This window comes from Corvus cornix, chromosome 7 (assembly GCF_000738735.6).
Source record: "Corvus cornix cornix isolate S_Up_H32 chromosome 7, ASM73873v5, whole genome shotgun sequence".
Taxonomy (NCBI): Eukaryota; Metazoa; Chordata; class Aves; order Passeriformes; family Corvidae; genus Corvus; species Corvus cornix.
In genome coordinates, this window is record NC_046337.1 from 1299385 (window position 1) to 1323277 (window position 23893).

General features: G+C 46.1%; 1 protein-coding gene across 2 annotated transcripts; it reads left to right on the forward strand.

Annotated features, from left to right (window-relative positions):
- The first annotated feature begins 1795 nt into the window (after positions 1–1795).
- Positions 1796–22943, forward strand: STAM2 (signal transducing adaptor molecule 2). 2 transcript variants are annotated; one of them, XM_039555172.1, is made up of 14 exons: positions 1796–1904; positions 9654–9738; positions 11513–11588; positions 11772–11867; positions 13696–13842; positions 14658–14727; positions 15071–15257; positions 15934–16028; positions 16407–16489; positions 16653–16740; positions 17136–17190; positions 18086–18239; positions 19244–19401; positions 20127–22943. In XM_039555172.1, the coding sequence occupies exons 1-14, from the start codon at positions 1865–1867 to the stop codon at positions 20347–20349; spliced, it is 1557 nt and encodes a 518-aa protein (XP_039411106.1). In that variant the 5' UTR covers positions 1796–1864; the 3' UTR covers positions 20350–22943. The 2 variants fall into 2 exon arrangements, with proteins under 2 accessions (XP_039411106.1, XP_039411107.1); XM_039555173.1 differs by having other exon boundaries at positions 16410–16489.
- The last annotated feature ends 950 nt before the right edge of the window (positions 22944–23893 follow it).

A 23893-nucleotide genomic window follows, 5' to 3' on the forward strand; every position in this document is an offset into this window, starting at 1 on the left:
CAGAAATTAACTTTGTGCCTTTCTGTGCCTCTAAACTGAGCCTGAGAGGGGGAAGGAAAAACTGAGCAAAACTTTTTCAAAGCAGTTTGCAGCTTGTTCAAGGTCACACACACATAGTGACTTTTCTTTCCAGCTGCGGCAGGGAAGCGAAGAAGCACCCGGCTTGCTGTTTCCCGGGTCAGTTTTTTGGCCAGTTGTTTCAGTTTCCTTTTCTCTGGAGAGAGACTGAGAGTTGAACTTTGCTTTTTCTTCCCTGGAATTTTGGATTTTCTCCCTTTTCTACTGGACTGCTTCAATATCAGAGCACATTGGGAGGACTTTCCACTGGGCACAGAGGGCCTGGCACTGGCCCAAGCCCCAGCTCCAAGGAGGCCAAAGGGAGGACTCTGACACTTTCCCAGGTTTTTTTCTGCAGCGAAAGATTTTATTATTTAGCATTATTTTCCTTTTCCCGTGTGTTTGTTAAATAAATAGTTTTTCTCTCTTTCACTTTCCTTCGAGGAAAATCTATCTTTTCCCCGAACCTGGTGGGGGAGGGGTGGTTGTGCCTTCTCTCAGAGGATCTATTTCTAAATTTGCCCACACTGGGACGGCCCCCACCAATGCCACCATCCCACTGCCACCCGTTATCCCACCATCTCCTCGGCCACGCTCCCTCACCGCTCATCTCCTTGGCCAGTTATTAATGAGAGCTCTCTCCTCTGTTGGTTAACGATCCCAGCCCTTCTCCCCTTCTGGGCCAGGCAGTTCCTTGGGTCAGTGCTTGCACCCCCCCAGCCAGAATTCCCTTTCAGCCAGTCGGAGCTGATTTAACCACGGTTGCTGAACTGGGTTTATTGGTTTCTTCCTTTATTGGGGGTTCTGCCAGCTGTCTTTGTGGCCTGTAAACTCTGCGTTCCCTGTAGCCACCGCCCGTGGAAATCCTTCCTCCGGAGCTCTGTCAGCCTCCCCTACAGCTGGCACCACCGACCATGTCAAGCCCTGAACTTAACAGGGCAATTCCACCCACGAGTCATTTGTTTTTCCGACACCTGAGCATCACTTACAGCTTGTTGGCTGCTCTGTTTCGCCGATTCCATCGCCCTTCTTGTTGATTTGGCTTGGAAGCCACAAAGATCAACCACCCAAGAACATCCTTCCTGAAGGAAAGTTTTACATATTCCACGTTTGACAACAATGAGGCAGGATGCTGTTTCATAACCCCCTTCTCCCTGTAGCTCTCTGGGCAAATTGTTCACTATTTCTAATTGTTAACCATTTTTATTGAATTTTTTAACTATTGCTCTTGACATGTCAGGACGAATTGCCCCACCGTGCCCTCAGCCGCACTTCCCGCCCTCTTCCCCCCTCACACCCACGGAGACGACGCAATTTGTGCCCTCAGACAACTTTATTTTCGGTTCCTCCGGGGACAACGCGGAGCGACGGCGCCTGCGCGGGGACACGGGCCCGGCCCCCTCAGCCGCCGCCTCGACATGGCGGTACGTGACGTCACGCCGCCACCGTGACGTCACGGGCGCCCGCAGCGCCCCCGCCCCGTTCCCACGTCCCCGCCAGCTCCGCCCCGCGAGGCCCCCGTGCCGCGGGGGCTGCCCCGGACAGCGCCTGCCGCCGCCGTCGCGCTCCCGGGGCCGCCGCCCGCCGCCTTCCCCCCCGTCCCGGCGGGCGGCCCCGCTGTTTCCCCGCCCGGCCCCTTATCCCGGCGATCGGCGGCGGCGCGGCCGCGGCGCTCGCTCCGGAGGGTAGTCCGGCGCGGCGGGGCAGCCCCGTGCGCTGAGCGGGGCTGAGGCGGGGCGGGCGCGGCGGCGGCTCCGGCCGGGTCTGTCGGGGCGAGCGGGAGCAGCGGCGGCACCGCGCGGCCGAGATGCCGCTCTTCGCCCCCAACCCCTTCGAGCAGGACGTGGGTGAGCGACGGGGGTGGCGAGCGGCGGCTGGGCCCGGCCCAGCGGCGGCCTGTTCGTCCCTTTCCTTCTCTTCTTCCTTTTTTTTTTCCTCCTCTTTCTCCTCTTCCTTTTTCTCCTCGTGTTTTTCCTTCTGTTTTTCCTCCTCTTTTCCTCTCCTTGTTCCCCTCCCCGCTCTCTTTCCTTCTGCCGCTGGCGTCCCCCAGGGATCAGTGTTGGGCCCAGTCCTGTTGGGTATCCTGAGTGAGGGTCTGGAGGAGGGGATCGAGTGCTCCGTGGGCAGAGCACCCCGGGCTGGGTGGGATGTGGGTGTGCTGGAGGCAGCAAGGCTCGCAGGGGGATCCGGACAGGCTGGATCCACGGGGTGAGGCCAGTGGTGTGACGGCAGCCAGCAAGGCCGAGTGCCGGGTCCTGCACTTGGGTGACACCAAGCCCCGGGAATGCTCCGAGCTGGGAGAAGAGTGTCTGGAGAGCTGGAAAAGGCGCTGGGAGGTGCTGGTGACAGCAGCCCAACGTGAGCCCAGGGGTGCCCAAGAGGCCAGTGGCCCCTGGGCTGTGCCAGCCCTGGTGGGACACAGCCCCAGGGCAGTGCCCGTCCCTGTGCTGGCGCTGCTGGGGCACCTCCAGTGCTGGGGACAGCTCTGGGACAAGGGGGACCCTGAGGGGCTGGAGGAGTCCAGGGAAGGGAACGGAGCTGGGAAGGGGCTGGAGAATTCCTGAGGGAGCTGGAAAGGGGCTCAGGCTGGAGCAAAGGAGGCTCCGGGGGGACCTTGTGGCTCTGCACAAGTCCCTGACAGGAGGGGGCAGCCGGGGGGGTCGGGCTCTGCTGGCAGGGAACAGGGACAGGAGGAGAGGGAACGGCCTCAGGCTGGGCCAGGGGAGGCTCAGGGTGGACAGCAGCAGGAATTTCCCCATGGAAAGGGTGCTCAGGCCTTGGAAGTGCCCAGAGAGGCTTGGAGTGCCCATCCCTGGAAGTGTCCAGGGAATTCCTGGAGGTGGCACTCAGTGCTCTGGGCTGGGGACAAGGTGGACATTGCGCACAGCTGGGACTCCATGGGCTGGGAGGGCTTTTCCAGCCTCAGGGATCCTGGGATTCCTCCTGTCAGTGTGGAGGGCCCTGGGCCCCAGGGTGCTGCAGCTCCAGAACATCCCGGTGTGAGCTCCTGACACATCCTGGCCGGGCTTGGGGGCTCTGTCAGGGAAACAGATCAGTGCGTCCCTCTCTCCCTTGCCCTCAGCAGCATCAGGGAGTGTTTTGTGTCCCGTTTTGCTCTGACTCCTGAAGGTTCACAGCTTTTCCTGTGTGTCTGAGGTGCTCTGTGCCTCCTGCCCTTCTCATGGTGTTGCTGAATCTGCAGGGATTCAGGGAATTGTGGCTGCTGTGAGGTCACTTTTATTGATGATTCCTTCCAGCTTCCCAGTAGCTTCCCTATACCCACACCAGGCACGTGATGGGAGTGCTGGGGTGTCTGTGCAGCGCCAGGAGTTGGACTGGTGGATGATCCCTGTGGATTGCTTCCAGCTCAGGACATTCTGTGACTCAGTAATTACAAAACCTGGCTGGAGCTGGGGTGAAGATGGTGACTCAGTTGTTTTGTTTTGCGTTCTGCCCTGACTCGTGCTTTCTTAAACTCGTGCTCTGTGTCAGTTTTTCTTTACACAACGCCTGTTCTGAATGGCAGCACTGAAAAAAGCAATGCAGTAAGTGAGGCACCAGGCTCAGCTTTCTTGTTAGCTGGGATCGAAGGAAAGAGAAGAACTCAACATTCCTGGGATTTTTGTCACGGCCAAAGCGGAAGAGACTGAGTGCTCTTGTTGCCACACTTTCTCTGTTTTGTTTGTAGTATAAGTTCAGCTGGTTTCTTATTTTGTTTATTCTTATTTATTATTTTGTTTCTAATTTCAAATCCTTGCTGCAGTTTGCTGTTTGACCACACTCACATTTCACATGGCTCAAACTGATGTATTTGTACAAGTGGGCTTTTTTTTGAGCTCTGCAGGATTCTTTAACAAACCTAAGAACTTCAAGGGTTCCCAGGCTGCAAAACTTCAAAAATGGGACTCCGTTCACTTCCAGTTGTTTAAATTTTACTCAGTGTAATATTTTTTTAGTTATCATTTTAATATTGATTATTTATAATTTATAATTATCACTTATTATAATGTAGTAAGTGCAACAGAAAAGGAACTTGAATTATTGGGGCTAAATCTTAAGAGTCCCTTGCCAGGAAAAAATTTGTCATTATTCTGTTGTAAATTAGACCATCCCAAATACCAGATTATCACATGTGGATGGTCTGGGGAGGTGCTGAGTTTGGAAGTTCGGTGCTTCCTGTAGGCAGATCCAGCTGCCTCTTCATCCAGAGCTGCTCTTTCCTTGGGACACCTGTGGGGAATGTGCTTTTCCTGTGCCACAGCTGGATTTGCTCCCATGGTTCCAAGTCCACAGAGCTGTGCAGAGCCTTGGAATGTGCTCTGGACACAGCTGCAAATCACGGGATAACCCTCTGGAACAGTGCTCTGGAGCAGTGTGGCTTCTTTATTGAGAGGAACCCTCAAAACTTTTAGAAGCTTAGAATTTCCTGTGTGGATCCCTTCACAGTCTACGTGCGCTCGCTGTTTTCCCAGCTTTGCCCTTCCTCTTCCATAACCTTCCTCTGTGGAGCAGCAGGGAACAGCCCCGTTCCCTTTGATCCTTTGTTTACCTGCCCTTCTTTCCTCACGTTGTTGACAGGCTCAGGGCAGCAGGAAGTGTTTGCTGTGTGGCTGGAGTGGCATCCAGCACTGTGCAGGGGTTCAGGGCTTGCTGAGAAGGTGGATGAGGACATTCCCTGTTTCCTCAGGTGTTGCTGGGAAGTTTCCCTGTTTCATTCCGGGATTGGATTTGCCTTTTGGGGCTCCTTAACTTTGTCCTCCTCATTCTGCTCTTGTTTCCAGCTGCTGAGCACTTGCTTTCCCAGAGAATCTTTTCCATTTTGGTCCTTTCCCTACCTAATCCAGCCCTCAAGGGCTTACATTTCCCTCATGTTTTATTTCCTTTTTTATTTTTCTAGTATTTATTTTTATTATTTTATTATCAGTATTATTATTATTTATTTTATGTTCCTTTTATTGCTGATACCTGCCTGTAACACCCTCCCCCCTGCAGTGCCTGTCAGCCAGGATATATTAATACTGATTTCAAGCCTGATTTTTAAGGCATTCAGGACACGAATTCAGCCTCATTAGAGTACTTTGTATTAATTGTGGAGTGATCCACGAGCTGTAGCTAATAACCATTGCCTGTGGCATCCTATGGAATGTTTTTATGGGATCTGAACAGATAATTTTAGATTAGTCCTTGATGAGATGTTGTTGCCTTTTGTTCAAATTCACCACATTTCCCCCTCATTTCTCAGTCCATAATAATTCTTGTCTTAAACATTTGGGCTTAAATCTTGGAAATATTTGAGGAAAAGCTAATTAGACTTTTTTTTTTTTCCCTTGGTGTTACTTGGGTGTTTCTTTTCTTCTTGAACTGCAGGGACAATATTTCCCAGTCTGTGATTTGACTGCTTCAAATTCCTCAATTCTGAGCCTGCATTTTAATGACATTTCTTTCTCATTTTTTGAGATTATTTTTGCACTGCTCCCCCATCCTGCCTTGATTATTTTTAATGTAGCCTCACTGTTTTGCTTTTTTTGTATTATGAAAGCTATTTTATATATTTTATATAATATACATAACTTTGTAATTTAATATAATTTATGTATTATACATAAACTATGAGTTGTTAACTTCCATCTTGGTGTTTCCAGGCTCTGGAATATAATCTTTGTTAATCCTCCTCAAGTATTTTCAATGTTTTTAGGTTTTTTTGGACAGGCAAATGAAATTATTTCCTTTTCAGATTATTGGCCTCAGTGAAACAAAACACTCACTTTCCAAGCAAAACCTGCATCTTAAAAGGCCTTTTCAGTGAACTGGATTTATACTGCAAAAAGTTCCTTTAATAATCTATTTTAATCTGGTTTTTTAGGATATCATAGTGGCATGAGTAGGGATCCTTACAGGTAGGGCTGCCTTGTGACTACACGGTCATCCTGGCTATGATCTCTAATTAAATCCAAGCTGGAATTCTTTAATTAGGCTCTACAAAGGCCAGGCATACAAATGAAGGTGTGTGGGATTAAATCTCTGCCTTTCATCCATGTCTTTCTGCTTTATCTCCTGGAAAACAGCGCTGGAGTAGCCCTCCATTTGTTTTATGTTTACTTTTCACTTGAAAAGTTCATACGTGCTTTGTGTAAAATTTGAAATATTTCTGTGCAGACAAGGGTTTCCTTCACTTCGGGGGCAAAGTGATCAAGCAAATTTTGATTTTAGTGATCAGAATCACTAAAAAATAAAGAAGCACTGGTTTAGCCCAAAAACCTTCTGTGCTAGAAGTGCCTGAGTAGTGATTTTTTTTTTGTGCTAAATCAGTGCTCCAGTGCTTATTTTTTCTGTTTCTTGCATAGAGAGTGACACAGATGAAGAAAAAATGTTGTATTTTAGTACATTTCTGGTTTTTTAACCCAGATCTTACTTGGCAAGCCTATCCCAAGGGAATTCAGGGCTGAAATAAAATGTTTTGCAAGTGTGAAGGTTGTGTGTGCAGTGCACAGGTGGAGCTGCCACCAGCCCAGGCTGAGGAGCTGGGCTTGGGAGAGGTGGGAGCAGGGGGGCTTTGAGCATGCCCACACCTTGCCTGCTTCAGTCCTCAAAGGGGGCTCTTCCCTCATTTTTTGGGTCTTATTTCTGTGTATTGCCCATCCCTTCTTGTGAAAAAAGGGAAAAGAACGCAATTAACCTGGATGGAGGGCTGGAGAGGCTGAGAGGGCTGGGTTTGTGCAGCCTGGAGAGGAGAAGGCTCCAGGGAGAGCTCCGAGCCCCTTGCAGGGCCTAAAGGGGCTCCAGGAGAGCTGCAGAGGGACTGGGGACAAGGCATGGAGGGACAGGACACAGGGAATGGCTTCCCAGTGCCAGAGGACAGGGCTGGATGGGATATTGGGAATTGGGAATTGCTGGCTGGGAGGGTGGGGAGGGGCTGGGCTGGAATTCCCAGAGCAGCTGGGGCTGCCCCTGGATCCCTGAAATGTCCCAGGCCAGGCTGGCTGGGGCTTGGAGCAACCTGGGACAGTGGGAGGTGTCCCTGCCCACCCATGGCAGGGCTGGATTGGGATGAGCTTTAAGGTCCCTCCCAGTGAGTGATTCCATGACATTCCACTTGGTTTTGGCTGTTGCGTGGTAGAGGGATGATCCTGAAAAACTTCAGGCAGTGGCAAAGCATTCCCTCCTTTCCTGGAAGAGCTGTTTGCAGTGTTCTGAGGCAGGAGCTCTTCAAGCATTTCTCCTTTTGGCAGTGGGAGCAGCAAACAATTCCCAGCCCCTTCCCAGCTGCTCCTTTGAGTGCTCTCTCCTCTCTGGGATTGGCACCGTTCTCGTGCAGCCACGCAGCAAATCAGCTCAGGGAGCTCACCCAGGGAAAAGTGATTCACGGCACTTTGGGTTCTTCAGAAAAACACCCCAAGCAGCACATTTTGCTTTTATCGTTATTTCTATAAAAGCCAGCTGAAGTCTGATGTTCCTTCATTAATTGGAGAGCTGCAGAGGACAAGTCATTCCATGTTTTTAAAGGTTATGTTCCCTTAGTGCTGAAAAAATCATGGAAAATGCGTCCTCCCACATCTGTTTCTTCTGATCTGTCCGTGTCTCAGCATCTGTGAGGGAGTTCTCCTTCAGAATGGTTCCTGTGAAGGGGAAAAGCAGCTGCTGTTCAGTTTGGCACTCTGGCAGGGAAGGAAGCTTCCAGATCCATGAGAGTTTGGACAAGGATGCAGTTTGGATGGCCACGGCTGCTCCCAGGACTGTGTGGATCCAGGAGGAGGGACTTGCCTTTGACACTGCTCCATGTAGGAATGTGCTGGCTCAGGGGAAAGGCCTGGGAGCTGGGAGTGAGCAGCACTGAGCCTGGTGTGGGAGCTGTGCTTGCTTTGGGATGGGGAAGGCGTGAGGGAGTGAGGGATCACCTGGAGCAAAGGAGCTCAGGGGGGACCTTGTGGCTCTGCACAAGTCCCTGACAGGAGGGGGCAGCCGGGGGGGTCGGGCTCTGCTGGCAGGGAACAGGGACAGGAGGAGAGGGAACGGCCTCAGGCTGGGCCAGGGCAGGCTCAGGGTGGACAGCAGCAGGAATTTCCCCATGGAAAGGGTGCTCAGGCATTGAGATGTGCCCAGGGAGGTTTGGAGTGCCCATCCCTGGAAGTGTCCAAGGAATTCCTGGAGGTGGCACTCAGTGCTCTGGGCTGGGGACAAGGTGGGCATCGGGCACAGCTGGGACTCCATGGGCTGGGAGGGCTTTTCCAACCTAAATCAATAATTCTGAGGTGAAAACTTCCTGGTGAAGCCTATAAACAGCAAACCTTCCTGTTGCCAGTGGAAGAGTTGGGGTTATTTCTGTCATGGCAGGGAAAGCTGGTTGTGATTTCCACTCAGGGTTCAGGAAAACTTCAGTGTATCCTTGGGAAGTACTTCAGTATATCCCTGGGAATCTCTTCCAAGACTTTTGTGGAGGCCAGAAGTGACACTTGTGCCTTCCTGATGAGCACCCTGAGATGGGGAGCTGCTCCTGGAGGCTGAAGGAGCCCTGGAGCTGCAGCACTGCTCGTGTTTTGTTGTTGTCCTGCCACCAGCTCCTCCTGTTTCTTGTTGGCCCGTGGCAAAAGGGGCATCCCAAGCATGCCAGGAATTTCAGAGGGGACACCCCCGGCAGGCTGTTCTCCAGGCATTGGTGCTCTCTGTCCTTGGCTGTCCCAGCACAGCTGCTGGAGTTTGAGGAGATGGATCCATGGATTGGGTGGGAGCATTCCCACCGCCGGGAACAGAGACGTGCTCTCAGACAGCAGCTTTTCCTGGCAGAACTTCCCAGGAAACCCCAGGCTCAGGCTGTGTGCACCAAACACTTCATTAAAACCTTCCATGGTTGTTCAGTGCTTAGGGATTGTATATCCAGGGAATCTGCAACTTCCAGAGGCTGACTTGGTTTGATTTTTTTTTAATAAAGTGTTTAAAATTGCAGGCACTGATTTATTTTCCACAACATCCATGAATTTTTTTATTAATGTCCTAAAATACTGATGCACTTAAAAGAAAATTTAGCAATTATATCATTTTTGGGTAAGTTTTGAAGATGATTTGTGCTGTAGGAACATGGTTTCAAGATAATACTTGCTTCCTCTGAGTAAATATTCCAGCTTGTGGAGATAAATTATGGCCAAAATTCCAAATTTCCATTGTTTTTACATCTGTAACAAAAGGGATTTGGGACATTGGTGGGTGCTGTGTTTGTGTTCCCTTTGTGGAAACCTTTCCGCTGACCAGCCAAAATAAAATTGAATTTAGTTGGTTACAATTTAATCTTGAGGCAGCAAATGCAATATAATATTTAATTTGCCGTTTATAAACTTGAACTGCAATATTTACATGGGAATTAAATAACCTGGCTAATAAAAACTTAAAAGCACAAATAAATACCGTTAAGCCTTATTAATTAATCTATACAATGAGTGTCCCTGCAGGAACTGGAACAAGATGAGCTGTTAGGTCCTTTCCAACCCAAATAATTCCATGAATCCATGAAATATTAATTAGGGATACATTCTGTTGAATTGATAGACTCTGAATTGAATAAATAAATAAATCAATCACTTAATAAATCTTATTTTTCTTTCCAGAGAAAGCTACAAATGAATACAACACCAGTGAGGATTGGGGGCTTATCATGGATATATGTGACAAAGTTGGAAGCACTCCCAATGGGTAAGCTGGGCCTCAGCATTCCATGGAATTCTGGGCTGGTGTGAAGAAGAAAATGTCACAGAGAACACATCTCAAAATGCTCAACCTCACAAATACATGGAGTTGGCTTTGAAATTCTTGGAAAGAGATGTTCCAACAGGATTTGGAGCAGAGCAATTTGTATGTGCTGAGTGCATTCCAGTTTTTTCCTGGAGTTTTGCACAGCAGACCCGAGTTATTCATATTTAATGATCTGGCATAACTTTGGGGAAGTGACTGTGCCAGTAGGAGAAAGTGAAATAATTTCTGTGCAGAAAAATACCTGGCAAGGACCAGGGGCTTCTTATGATGTTTGTCTGTGTTTGGTTGTTAGGGAGAATGGGAGAGAAAAGGGGAAAAATAGGGATCAAAGCACAAATCACTTGGAGTCAGTTTAGCCTGAGTGGAACATAAGTGGAATTTCAGTGATCTTGCAGCAGCCAAAAGTATTTGCTGAATTTTTGAGTGGTAACATCTTTGAAATTTCGAATTAACCCTCAATTAGTGCATAGGCAGAATTCTTAAGCAGTTCAGATTTTTTAGCAGCTCTATTTAACATTAAAATTGGGGTGGTTTTTTTTTGTTCTGTTGTTTTGGTTTTCATTAATTACCTGCCACAAGGAATAACAGCAAATCTATTCAATCTGGGAATCTTTAGTCCTGAAGGAAAAAACTGTCCTTTGAGTCCTTTATTAAAAAGCAAAGTTTTTAGTGCCACAAGACTTCTGTAGTGGGAATTGGTTTAAATCTGGTTTTGGAGGAGGGAATGTTGTAAAGAAATCAGCTATTAAAAAAATTATAAATGCAGAAATAGAAGTATATAAAATGCATAATCAAATCTAAATATATATATTTGTGTAGAAAATAAAACGCTAAATTCTGAATTTTAAATGCCACTGCTGCTGGCATATTTTAATTAAATTTTGTGTTGTTTTCTTCCCTCCTGCCCTTGAAAATAATGAAGATTGTTGCCTACCCTAAATAAAAATATAGCTGAAAATAACTGAGTTGACTTTGTTGGATGGTTTGTATATGAAATAAAATGGAAATATTAGGACTAAAAGTGTCTTTTTTCTGGCACAGAGGCTTGTCTGTGCTTTGCTAAATCCAGCAGCTCAAGTATCTGCCAGTGATATTATTTTTAAATGCTGCATCAGCTTTTTTAGAAGGATTTCACGTTTTTAAGAGTTCCAAATATCAGTGTTAATGAAGCCTTTGATGTGCCTGAGCTCCTGCCAGCCATTAATGCTCATTTAAAGTGTGGAAACCCCTCAGCAGAAACATTTAAAATGCTATTTATTATTCTCTACTCACCTCAGATTGTGCTGAAACAAATTAGAAAATCTTTGTGTCCTCAGGCTCTAGAAAAGGGGATCCAAGAGCTGGGAATTAAATCCATGGAGAGCCTTTCCAATGGCCACTAAAATAACCATTTATTGAATCATCTCTTTTGATGGTGACATTTCTTTCATTGTCTGTCTCAAACCCATTTCCTCAGCTTAATGCAATTGCTTCCCTTGCTGGCCTGTCAGCAGTTCCTGGGAATGGGTATGGAGTGCCAGGGGAAAAACAGGGAATCTCCTCCAATCCAGCACACAGCAGAGGAGGAACAAATTGGTCAATGGGTAAATGTGTGTGTCAGCCCAGCCCTGGGAGGTTCAGGTTCAGTGACATTTTTGTTCAATAGGCTCAGGTTTGGTGTAGCTCTGGGCTCCTGTCACTCCCGTTCATCCTTCATGTCTTTGTTCCTCTGCAGAGCCAAGGATTGCCTTAAAGCCATCATGAAGAGAGTAAATCACAAAGTTCCCCACGTGGCTTTGCAAGCACTCACAGTGAGTACACTCCCAGATTTCCCAAAAACCTCGTGGAATGCAGCAATTCAATATTTACTGGTCAATCAATTAATTAATACCTTGATTAACCTCAGTAAATCAGTGTCCATGCTGAACTTACCTTTCATTTTGGGTTATTTGCACGCTTGTTGTGCATTTTCCCAATGGTGTTTCTGTTGTCAGCTTTTAGGAGCCTGTGTCTCAAACTGTGGGAAAATATTCCACTTGGAAGTGTGTTCCCGGGACTTTGCCACGGAAGCTCGAGCTATAATAAACAAGGTAATTGTTCCAGAACCTTAAATCCTGGGGGAGGATTATTTTGGTAACTTCTCCAAACTATTGTTGTAGTTAATGCACATTTCCTAGTTTTTGGTGCTGTTTGTGTTTTCACTGAAATTTGTGTGATTTTCACTATGAAAAAAGTAATTATTAAAGAACTGACAGCTGATAATCCTTCAAATTTTTACAAAATTACATGAGCAATTTTAATTAAAATCTGTCTTCCTAAGCTTCATTAATTTGATCATGGTAAGTGCAGCTTTTCTTGAAGAGAGTTTTTATTAAGCTTGAAGGAAATTCATGGGCTGAAGTGAAAGGGAAAATTATGAGGAAGTAAATGACATTTTTACAAGGAAAAGGATAAAGTTACAGACAATCCTTTTTAGTTTTTGGAGATTCTGGGAACGTTGAATGAGAAAATAACCAGGAAAAGAAGACTGAAATGGTTGGGGTGAAGCAGCTGCTGGGATCTAAGTCTGGATGTGAGGAGTTGAACAAGCAGGAGCAGCTTTTCCCTAATTACTGCTCCAGTTGGAGACAAAACTGGTTAATGGGTTAAAAAGGAGTTTTCAGATCTGTGGGAGCCCTGGAATCATCAGAGGCTGAGCAAAGCAATTAAGGAAAGTAATAAAATTGCTGGGAAGCAAAATGAGTTCACAGCTCTTGTGTTTCTGGCTTTCTGAGGAAAAATAGGTCTCTCTTTGTTCTCATTAGCCAGGGTCCATCCTGAAGCACAACAGTGACCTTCAGGGCCTGGCAGCACTCAGGGATGTGCAGGAAACCTGGAATCCCACCCAGGCATGGGCTCTGGAGCACAATTTATGTGTTCTTGGGAAATACTGACCCTTTACCCCCACACACAGTTGGAGGAATAATGAATAAAATTGTGCTTTTTCCCTCTTCTCCGAGAGAAAATGAGTTCAGGCAAGCATGACAAATGTCTTTGGGCTGATCCTGAGCCCAGCAAACTTTCTTTTCTGTAAATTAAATGCAGGTTGGAGACCAGACTTGTAACTGTTCTGCCTGGTCAGGCCATGTTGGCCTGTGAGGCACAGGCCCCAGTGTGATCTGATTCCTTGGGTTGGCAATCTTGGCCAGGCACTTCTTGTCCCAGTGCCAGAACCTGGGAACAATGTGGGAGCCAGAGGAATTCCAGGCAGAGCACGAACTGATCTTGGTTTGCCCCCACTCCAGGCAAATACCTTCCCTTACCAGGCTGTCCCTGCAGCTCAGCTCCCAGTTTGGGAATAGAACCTGTCCCTATGGATTATCCCTGTGGATAATCCCTTCTTGTGGGAGAAGCTGTTTCAAGGAGGCTCAGAACAGGTTTTTGTGAGGTTCTCTGAGCTGGGACAAACGTGTTCCAGCATCTGAGGAGAAACTGAAGAGGCCAGGAAAAGTAGGGAAGATGGACTACAGGGAAAGATTTCTTGTAGGATTTCTTGTAGGGCAAGACAGTGGCTTAAATTAGACCAACTTATGTGGTTGGGAAGTGGAAAATGACACACCTGAGAGGGAATGAAGAGAAAACTGAGGTTAAATGGAGGGTGAGTAACACAGAGAGGCAGAAATTTGGGATAAGTGTGGTAGGCAGCCTGAATTTCTCCAGAATTAGTGCTCCAGGAGCTCAGCATGTTCTCTGTAATATCAGATCAGGGTATAAAAGGCCAGATATTCTAGACTCTGCTCCCCAAATCTTCTCAATCAACACAAGTATTAATGATTAAGGATATTTATAGTAAAATGGGTTTGGTAACAATTTTGGTAACAACTCTTTCTGTTCATTTTGAGGTTCAAACATCCCTTTTTATCCAATTTTGTCTTCCAGGCTCATCCAAAAGTGTGTGAAAAGCTGAAAACCCTCATGGTGGAGTGGTCAGAAGAGTTCCAGAAAGACCCACAGTGTAGCTTAATATCTGCAACCATCAAATCCCTAAAGGAAGAAGGGGTCACTTTCCCTGCTGCTGGATCCCAGGTGAGAGCTGGTTTGGGATAGTGATGGATCCCATGCTCTGGTTTCCTTTCCCAGAGCCCCATTTGCTGTTCCTGCTTTACCTGTCCATGTCAGGAGTTGTCCTGGGTTTGGAGTGGTTTATTTTTCACTTTTGGGGGTTTGTTGCTCCTAATCTAACAGCAGATATGATGCCAGCTGGTTTGTTCCTAACTTTTATTATTGATGCTTCTAGCCATTTTCATATTATTCAGTCCTGAGAATCAAAATTACAATTTCTATTACAATTTCCTTACACAAAGTTTACTTTCCTCTGTATGAAACACTGAGAGTTTTTTAACTTTTACAATCCCTCCTTCCTCCACAAAGATGTTTTCACTTCTAAATCTGATCTATGTGTTAAAACATATGGCAGAAACATGGAAGAGCTTGAGCACTGGCACCCAATTCCAGTTTCTGGTGGGAATGAAAACTCCAGGAATGATTTCACTGTGCTGCTGGGGAGACTTGGAGCATCTTCTCTCTTGAAGGGAGGAGTGAAGGATAAAGGTGGAAAGAGTCATTTAAATGAGCACTCTCACTGTAATAAATGTGACTAAAATAATTACTTAAATAAAATAATTTATTTCAACTAAATCTCATTATTTATTTTTACCTTTTTTCCCTGCTGAAAACAGAATAAAAGCTGAAGAGTGGTGATTTTGGTTTCCAGAAGGTCATCTTGATTCTGTAAGGCAGCTGACCAGGAACAACTCTGTGCTAACTTTGTAAAATATATAATTGCAGAGATTTCTTTTTCATTTGTAACCTCAAGTCCCTCTGTTGTTCACACCTTACAGGCTTCCACCAGTGCTGCTAAGAATGGCTCCTCATCCAGTAAAACCAAAGAAGATGAGGATATAGCTAAAGGTGAGTTTGCTGTCTTAGCCTTGGGTCAGACTTGGGCTTCAGAAAAAAGCAAGGAAATGGGAAGCAGCTCCTTCCTGCTGCACAGAATTGAAATCAAGGGCACAGGAGGCTGGGAATTGTGGCATTCCAGGTGTTTTCCTCAGCCATGAGGATTTGGGGTGAAACACATCCTTCCCCCATCACACAGCATTTTAAATGTTAACTTTAAGTACTACAGAAGCAGATACAGACCTTGTTTAAATAAAGCAATAAATCCTATTTTTGTTAAATGAAGAAATCAAGCTGCTTTGTCTACAGGCATAAACCACACAGACTTGTTCTTTTCTCTCTCCCCCAACTGCAGCTATCGAATTGTCTTTGCAAGAGCAGAAACAGCAGCAAATAGAAACCAAATCCTTGTACCCATCTGCAGAAATCCCACAAAACCCTCAGAGCCTGAGGAAGGTGCGAGCTCTGTATGACTTTGAAGCTGTCGAGGACAATGAGCTCACCTTTAAAAGTGGAGAAATTATTTTTGTTTTGGATGACAGGTACAATACACTCAGGTGGAGGTGACTTTGTTCCACCACTCTTGTTTTCTCAGGGTAGCACATTTTTCCTCTGATGCTTTTTTCCCCCACAGAAATGTAATTGTCACTCTGACCTCCCTCACATGCCTTTATCTTCCTTTTATCTTTCCATAATCCTGGGTTTTGACCTCAAATCATTTTCGGTGCGGGGAGAACCTCGAGTATTTCATCCAGTTTGTAGTTTTGAAGATCAATCTTAATTGGTTGTATTGACATAAGAAAATGCATTGGTATCACATTCCAGCTGCTTCCAGCAGTTGTTAAACCTCTGGCTATCAGGGGTCACATTTGCTAAGAAGAAAACTGAGTAAAAATAGCTAAAATAATGATTGTTGTTAACACCTATAGATATGTATACAGCTTTAAAGGGCTGGCAAGTAAGCAGTGTAAAGAATTGATGAATTATGGTCAATTTTGAGTGATCCCCTGATTCCACTTCCTCCCTTCCCTCCCCTCTGCCCCAGTTCCTGTTTGGCTTTGTGTTAATCCCTGCAAACGTTCTCTTCTAGATATCACAGGGGTTTGGTAAAAAAAACCCCAACTATGTCTTTGAATCCCAGGTTTTCAGTAAAAACCCCCAAATATATCCCTGCCTCTGTTCATGCCAGAGTTCTGTAATCCTCCTTTATTTCCCCAGTGATGCCAATTGGTGGAAAGGGGAGAACCACAGAGGAGTGGGGCTGTTCCCATCCAATTTCGTGACCTCTGACCTGACTGTGGAGCCCGAGGCAGGTGAGTTACCTGCTGGAATGATGGATTCTTTCAGAAAGGCAGCTTTGTGCTGCAGCTCCCAATTAGCCCAGCAGCAAAATAATTTCCTGTATCAGCCCCAGGAAAGAACTGAGAGACAGCCTGCCCTTGTTTCAAACAATCAGGCACAGATCCCTCCATAGCTCACTTTAATTTCTGCCTCTGTTTCTCTTTTAAGTTATTACCATGTTCTGTGACAGAAATTCGGTTCAATTCACCATAATTGATATTTACACATCCAGTGAATTGCCCTTTCAGATATCACAGTGTCTTTTCACCCAGACGAGTAACAAGGAGCAAATGTGTGTTTGAAGTGATGGCAGACACAGAGAGAAAAGAAACTCATCTCTGTTCTTTCAGCAGCTGTGGATAAAATCTCTGTTCCTGAGGACACTGCAGAAGAAATTAAGAAAGCAGAACCTGAGCCAGTTTATATTGATGAGGTATGGAGCCACTTTAAGATAAAATAGTGCTGGGCTTTTACATTCTTTTGGTGCTGGATGTTGGCAGATGATTCTCTGTCTATAAAGAACTTTTATTTGAATATTAAACCAATCTTGGCATGGTTGAGAGATGAAAGTTCTTCATGTTGTCTTCCCCTCTCAGGATAAGATGGATAAAACACTGCAGGTGCTTCAGAGCATAGATCCCACAGATTTAAAGCTTGATTCTCCAGATCTGCTCGACTCAGAAGGTACTTGGAGCACTAAATGAGCTCTTTCTGTATTACTTCTTCTCACAATTACCTTTTGTGGATTGAGCTGGGAGTTCTTTGTGTTTATTTTAAGCTTAGGGGGACTGTGGTCTGTACTAACAGTGCTGGAGAACACTTATTTCACCGTGGGAGTGTGGGGCTCTGGGGATAATTTGAATTTTTTTAATAGTTCCAAGCCAGCTCCATGTTTAGCAGAATCATTTGCATAACTCCCAGCTCTGTAAGATGCCTGAGCTTTGCAAGATCCATCTACCAATTCCAACCCTGAAATAAATAAGCAATTAATTTTACTGTAGTTGGATAAAATATTTTTGGCTGCATTTAAACTTTTAATTGTGCAAGACATCAACTGCCTCAACGCTTTGTCTTCACAGATATCTGCCAGCAGATGGGTCCAATGATAGATGAAAAACTAGAAGAGATAGATAGGTGAGCCTAATTTATTCACTGATTTACTTCAAATGGGGCAGTTTTAATAACATTTTTTTGGTGCTTTCCTCTCCCAAGCTAGAAAATCTGGCCAGAAAAATGTAACAACTCTATTTTTTAATGCTGAAATACTGAGTTCCCAGCGTGTGCACTGAGATTTCATTGCTGCTCTCCCAAAATTCACTGCGCAGGTCATGGATGGATGCTTTTTATTTTGGCATTTTGTGTCTGTAGCCTTCTCCAACCTGTCTAGAGGTTGGAATTTTCAGTCTGTGGGTGATTGTTCCATGTTATCCTCACCTCTCCCTCCTCAGGTTTGGCTGTCCAGTACCTGAAGGAGCTGATCAGAAAGATGGAGAGGGACTGGGGACAAGGCCTGGAGGGACAGGACACAGGGAATGGCTTCCCAGTGCCAGAGGGCAGGGATGGGTGGGAGATTGGGAATTGGGAATTCCTGGCTGGGAGGGTGGGGAGGGGCTGGGCTGGAATTCCCAGAGCGGCTGGGGCTGCCCCTGGATCCCTGGCAGTGCCCAAGGCTGGGTTGGAGCAGCCTGGGATAGTGGGAGGTGTCCCTGCCCATGGCAGAAGGTTGGAATTAGATAATCCTTTAAGGTCCCTTCCAACCCAAACCATTCCATGATTCTGTGACTCCTGGGAATATTTGAGGGTGAAAAGAACAGGAAACTCCACCTGGGAGCTGCTGGTCTGGTGACAGCAGCAGTTGGGCAGCACTTGGACTCTCCTTCCTGTGCTACAGCAGCAATTTTTCAGTATAAATGGGTAAAAAAAGTGACCTTTCACCTTTTAAGGGCTTCTTTTTCTTGTCCCTCTGTCCTTTTCTCCCCATCTCAGCTGTTAAAGCAGCTCAGTGCCCTCTCCCTTTGTTTTGCAACAGGAAACATTCCGAGTTATCCGAGCTGAACGTGAAGGTTCTGGAAGCTCTGGAGCTCTATAACAAACTGATGAATGAGAGCCCCATGTACTCAGCCTACTCCAAACTCCAGCACCCTGCACAGTTCCCACCCTCCTCCTCTGGGGTCTCCGTGCCGGTCAGTATCCCTGGAATCTGGAAATTCCCTGCTGCTACTTAGCCCTATTTTAAAAAAAATCACAGCAAAAAACTGAAGTGAGCCCACGAGCAATCTGACACTGCCTGGGGGGATTTTTATAGCCTTTGCAAGAAATTTGGATTTCTGCAGCAGAACAGAAGGTTTTGCTTGGCCACTAGTGAAAATTTCCAAAAGATCCCTTCCATAATTCATTTCTTGCAGTTGGAATTGTGTGTTACAGCAGCTTGGTGGATATTCTTGCTGTGAGTCATGTCAATCTCCAAGTCAAATGTTCCCTTCTTATCTAATAGTGGGGATGGGAGGGAACTGGAATATCAGTGTATTAATCCCAAGTGTATTTTTGCTAAATATAGAAACCCTCTGCTTTTAGCTCCTTTTCCCCTTAGAAAAATGAACATTTTGTATCAGTTCTAAACATGTTGGATTTGTGCTCCAAACTGTTGTACACTGTCCCTAATGATGGCTTAAGGAATAAAAATGGAGGAGAAGGAGAGATTTTCTAAAAAGCACAGAATGAAGGTTTTTACTTGAAGTGAATTTTACTTTGATGTTAATTGTTCAGTGGGAAAAGAATAGTTGCCATAGCAACTGCTAGATGTGAAAATATGTCAGTTAAAAGTAATTCCGTGTCCTTAACTCCCGGTAACGATGGAAAATTCATTATATTGGAGGTTACAAAGTAAATTAAGCCAAAAGGCAACTGGAGTTTGCTGTTTCCTCCCAAGATTGGTGCCTAGAAATGCAGGATAATGCTGGCTTTATTTGGGACAAACCTGTTCCTTGAGTGCCCTTTATCCCAAATCCAAACCCCATGAGCAGCTCCAGCCTGTGCCACCTGAATTTTGAGGGAATCTTGGATTATTTAAACCAGAAACGGGAAAAACTGCAGGTTTTGCTTCCCTTTTGTGTCCCAGCCTTAGAATATTGTGGTGGGTTAATTCCAAAGCGTGCTAAACACCAAACCTCCTGGATTTGATTTGCAGTCGTATCCTGTGCAGCCTCCCAGTGGGAATTACATGATCCAGGGAGTCTCCATGTCCCCAGGATACAGCCTGGCCCCGGAGCAGGTGGGCCAGGTCAGGTCTCTGCCTCAGAGCATCAACTCTGCAGCCACTCAGCCACCTCCAGCTGCTTATTTAAGGTATGGATCCAGCACATTCTTCTTCCTGGGGGGAGTTCTGCCACTTTGCATGCTCTCGTGGTATTTACATTTAGTGACACGTCATTTTGAGAGGAAAGTACCAATTTTACTGAACTAGGGAGCAATGAGAGCATTATTCTGCATAAAATGGATCCTGCTTGAGGAGGTTTTCCAGGAAGCTTTTAGGAGAGGAAGGTTGAAGAGGAACCTCTGACCTCAGCTTTAACCACCCAGCACCAAAGATTGAAAGTTAAATAGTAGGAGTGAGTTAAAAAGTGGGAGTAAGCTAAAAGTAAGAGTAAATTAAAAAGTAAAACTCATACAGAATTATTAACTCATGTAGAATTATTGAGCTGCTGGAAGAATTTTGAGGGTGAAAACATTTTTCCTGCAAAACCCATAAAAACCTGCTATGTTACAGGCATGAAAAGTATGGAATTCCTGGGAAACTCTGTTTATTAACACGGGAGAGTAACAGGAGGGAAACTGCAAGGCCAGAGCTGATTTAAGTGGAGAGTGTGCATGTAAAAAACTGTATTTTCCTAGCTAGAAAAACACAAAATACCTTCCACAACGACCGTTTTGGTCACGTTCTTTTCAAATTTGTGTATTCTGGGAGCTCCCAGCTTGCTGTGGGGCTGGAGATCGCTGCTGGGGGTAAATGTGCTTGGCAGAGCTGGCCCTGAGCTGTCAGTGTGAGCGTGGTTGGTGTTGTGTCCCCGCAGCCCCGGCCCCGATCCCGCGCTGCCGCAGCCCTTCCCGAGCGTCCCCAGCGCCGGCACCGCCCTCCCAGCTGCCGGCACAGCTGCCTTCCCCCAGCACCAGATGGGCATGGCCGTGGACATGGCAGCATTCCAGAGCAACCAAGGACCAGGTTATCCCGTGGCACTTCCTGCTCATTCCCTGCTCCAGCAACAAACAAATTACCATCAGCAGCCTCTGCTTTAAACAGGCAGCGTTGAGGAGCGGCCGCCTGACCCAACGATCTTCGTGAAGCCCTGCCATGGATATCCAAGTGCATTTTCCTTTCAAATAACCCAACTCGCTGCGTTAGGGTGATGCAGAGTAAAAATAGGCACCAGCTCTGATGGTTATTTGCATATTTGCATCCTGAACTAGATTAGGGGATGGTTTAAAATAATTCCAGATTCCTCCGAGTCCCTTTTTTTTTCTCTCCTGCGCTTTCAAGAAATGCCACTTGTGAATCTTGAAAGATTGTCCCAAAATAATTCTCTTTTCAATGTGTTTCTGGAAGCTTGAGGATGCTGAGACACTGTTGCTTTGCTCTGGTGTCTTCTGTAATCCCTCTATCCCAGTGGCTCTAGGGAATCTCTGCAGTTCGGAGTCCCCTTCCCTCAGCCGAAGGACGCGCTGCGGAATCCGAGCGATCCCTGGGTCCAGCTGGAAGAGGAAGTGGTGCTGCTGAGGGCCACATCCCTGTGGAAATATGAAAAAGAGGGGTTTGACAGTGCTGCCTCTATATTTTGGAAAACGCAGAGAACTGCTGTGTTTTCCTTGAGGAAAACAAGTTTTCCTAGAATTCCCTGGTGTCTCGGCAGAGGTGGCACTGCCAGCACGAGGCTCCTTGGGAAGAGCAGGCAGGGGATGCTCCCAGCTGCCTGTGTGGGCACTCCGTGGATCCAAGGTGCTGAGCCAGGAACTTGCACAAAACCTCTTCCCAGTTTTCCTTTTTGGATGGATGTAGAAGTGAAGGAGTGTTATAATTCCTTGTGGGAAAGGAGGGGGCTGGAGAATGTTTGAAGCTGCTGAAGACTGTGAGGATCTGTTCCCTTTCCAAGGGGGAGCTGAGTGGAACAGGAATCGTCTTGATGGGACCAGGGGGTTCTGCCTCTCTTGGATTTCCTTCCTCTGCCGCTGTGTCCGTGTCTAAACAAGCACTGACCCAGAGGAGCTCTTACACCACTTGGGAAAGGGGGATTTAAGGAGGCACATGCCATGTGCTGGTGGGTGGGATTGGGCTCCTGAGCACATGGAAAGTGAGAGCCATGTCCCTGGAGAAGGGATTGCCTCGGAGCTGGGGACGTGTGGCAGTTGGTGGCTGAGAAAAGAAACCCAAGAATTTCTTCCCTGATGCACTTTTTAAAGGGTGGGGTTTGTCCTAGGGAGCACATGAGCTGGATTATCCTTTGGGAATGTGGGATTTCTTTCTTTTCTTGTTTTAACTGCTGGGAGGAAAAAAAAAAATCACTTCATCCTCCTATTTACCTCCTCACTGGAGCATGGTCACATTTATCCTGCTTTTAACAACCTCTGGTGAGTGATAATCTTGGTTTGGGGAAATAATGGAAGCAAATCACTGATAAAACCATCGCCATTAAAAGCAGGAAGCTCCCAGATGTCTAAATAAGCATTTTTGATGTGTGAATTTCATCCCAGATTGGAACTCCGAGGCTGCTGAGTGACAAAACCCACCCTTCACTCAGCACCTCCTCGTTTTATTTAATTATTTCCTATCTTGACCTTATATTCACTTGCAGCCTCATGCTCATGCAAGAAGTGTTCAGCACCTGCTCTTTAAATCACTTTTAATTAAAATGTGTGCAATTGGAAGGAGGATTTTGTCTTTCCTTTGGACATGACTTTAATTTGTCTCGATCCTTCCCCTGGATGTAGCTCAGTACAAATAACACACGTGGCAATACTGAAGCATTTTGATAACTTGTTCCTTGTGTCTTTTGAGGAAATGAATTGATTTCAATGCTGCTGTTCCAAATTCTTATTGTTTGGAGCTTTTATTTGTCGGAGTTTCCTTTGTTCCCCGTTGCTTTGTGGTCAAACTAAACCTTGTTCTCGTTGCTATAAATTCTCCGTGTTTGTCAGGAAATTGAGATTGGTGTTTTTTTGGATTCTGAGCTTTGGGCCAAGAGGAATCTTCAAATTGAGCCAGCCAGATGTGATTTGCTGATGTTAATTGTTAAGTATAAATAATGTATATACTCATTTGTCTGAGATTTTCTACACAGCTCCACACATGCCTGAACTTTTATAAAAGCAGGATTTGTCCTTCTGTCACCTCTTCTATTCCTAACTCCGTGATATGCAACTTGTAGATAGTGTAAAATAATTTAATTATTATTAAACCGGTGTATTTAGAGGGGGTTGGTGTTTCTCTTCATACTTCTAGACATGATCATATTTATTTTTAAGGCCTGATTGTAACTGAACATGCTGCCAAAGGATTTCTCTAACTCCAGATTTCTACCTTAGGTTTCTACCTGCTGTTTTCTATCAGGAATTCAGGGTGGAGAACTCCTGCTTTTTCATATAAACCCTTAACATAGGAACCTGGGCGACTTTCTAATGACACTTTTATTGTGATAGATTTGTTTCATGGGTGTTAAATATCACTGTTAGATCCATTTCCTTCGGTGGGAGCTGGGGACCTGTTGTGTCTGTTCAATTTGTCACCCCACACGGAGTGGTCTGAGGGGTTGTGCTCTGTCACCCGGTGTCACCCACGCTTTGTCCCTCCAGTTGGCTCCGGAAATAATGTTAAAAATCAGATTGTTGAAACCTTCCAAGTGATGTTGTTGTGTGTTCTTTGTGCTGGAGGGTTCGGTGGGGAATGGCCCTGGGCCTGTGGGACTCTGTCCCTCGATGCTGTGGCCTCTCTCAGGGTTTATTTCCTGAGATGAAGATGATTTTCTTCCCTTATTTTTGTCTGTGCATCTTTCCTAAGAACTCCCAGGCGCTGCCCCTGCTTGCACTGAGAGGTGTCTGTGGAATGAGTAACGCTTGTTAACAAACACACCCAGGAGAATTCCCTGGTGCAAGAGGCAAGAGCGGAGTCGTGTGATCGTGGCTGAGAATTCTGGCTCATCCCAAAGCAGGATGAATCCCTGTGCTTTAATCCTGCTGCTGAAGCTGGGCATGGACACCAAAAATGCAATCAAGGAGCCTCATGTCCCCGAGAACAGCCCCAAAAATTGCCATTTACACATAAATCACTGCTTTTCATCATTTCTTTACAGCCCTTTGGAGCTGCTGACCCCAGTGGGTTGATTTGGGGTCACTTTGGGCTGAAAGTCAACCTTATAAAGCCAAATCATATCCTGAATTATCAGGAAATGCTGCCTTGTTTTTCCTTCTGAATCTCAACTGTGGAGTGAGACCCTGATCCATCGGGTCTCCGGAGAGAATCTTTCCTTGGGAAGTCAGCCACCCCACGATTAATGTTGAAACAGAAGTACCTTCCTGGGACCGATTTAATGATGAAACTGAACGTAAAAATAATCTAATTTAGACTACAGCCTTCATGACCCACATTCATCTTGGACAGAGAAACCAGGCTGCTCCTTTCAGCCAAGGAATTAAAGGATTTGGTGTCTGGAGCGAGGGAGGAGGACGTTTGCTGGGCTGGACCCTCACCAGAGATTGCGGTGTGCGCTCAGAGCGTGCAGGTGTGAGATCACTCCGAAGATGTGCACATTCCTCCTCTTGCTCATCCCAGTGGGAGGTGTAATGTGCCTGT

Coding starts and splice junctions, on each gene's coding strand:
- STAM2 (XM_039555172.1), top strand. CDS start 1,865: ATGCCGCTCTTCGCCCCCAACCCCTTCGAGCAGGACGTGG. Junction 11,868..13,695: donor CTCGAGCTATAATAAACAAG/GTAATTGTTCCA, acceptor TTTGTCTTCCAG/GCTCATCCAAAAGTGTGTGA. Junction 19,402..20,126: donor CCTCCAGCTGCTTATTTAAG/GTATGGATCCAG, acceptor GTGTCCCCGCAG/CCCCGGCCCCGATCCCGCGC.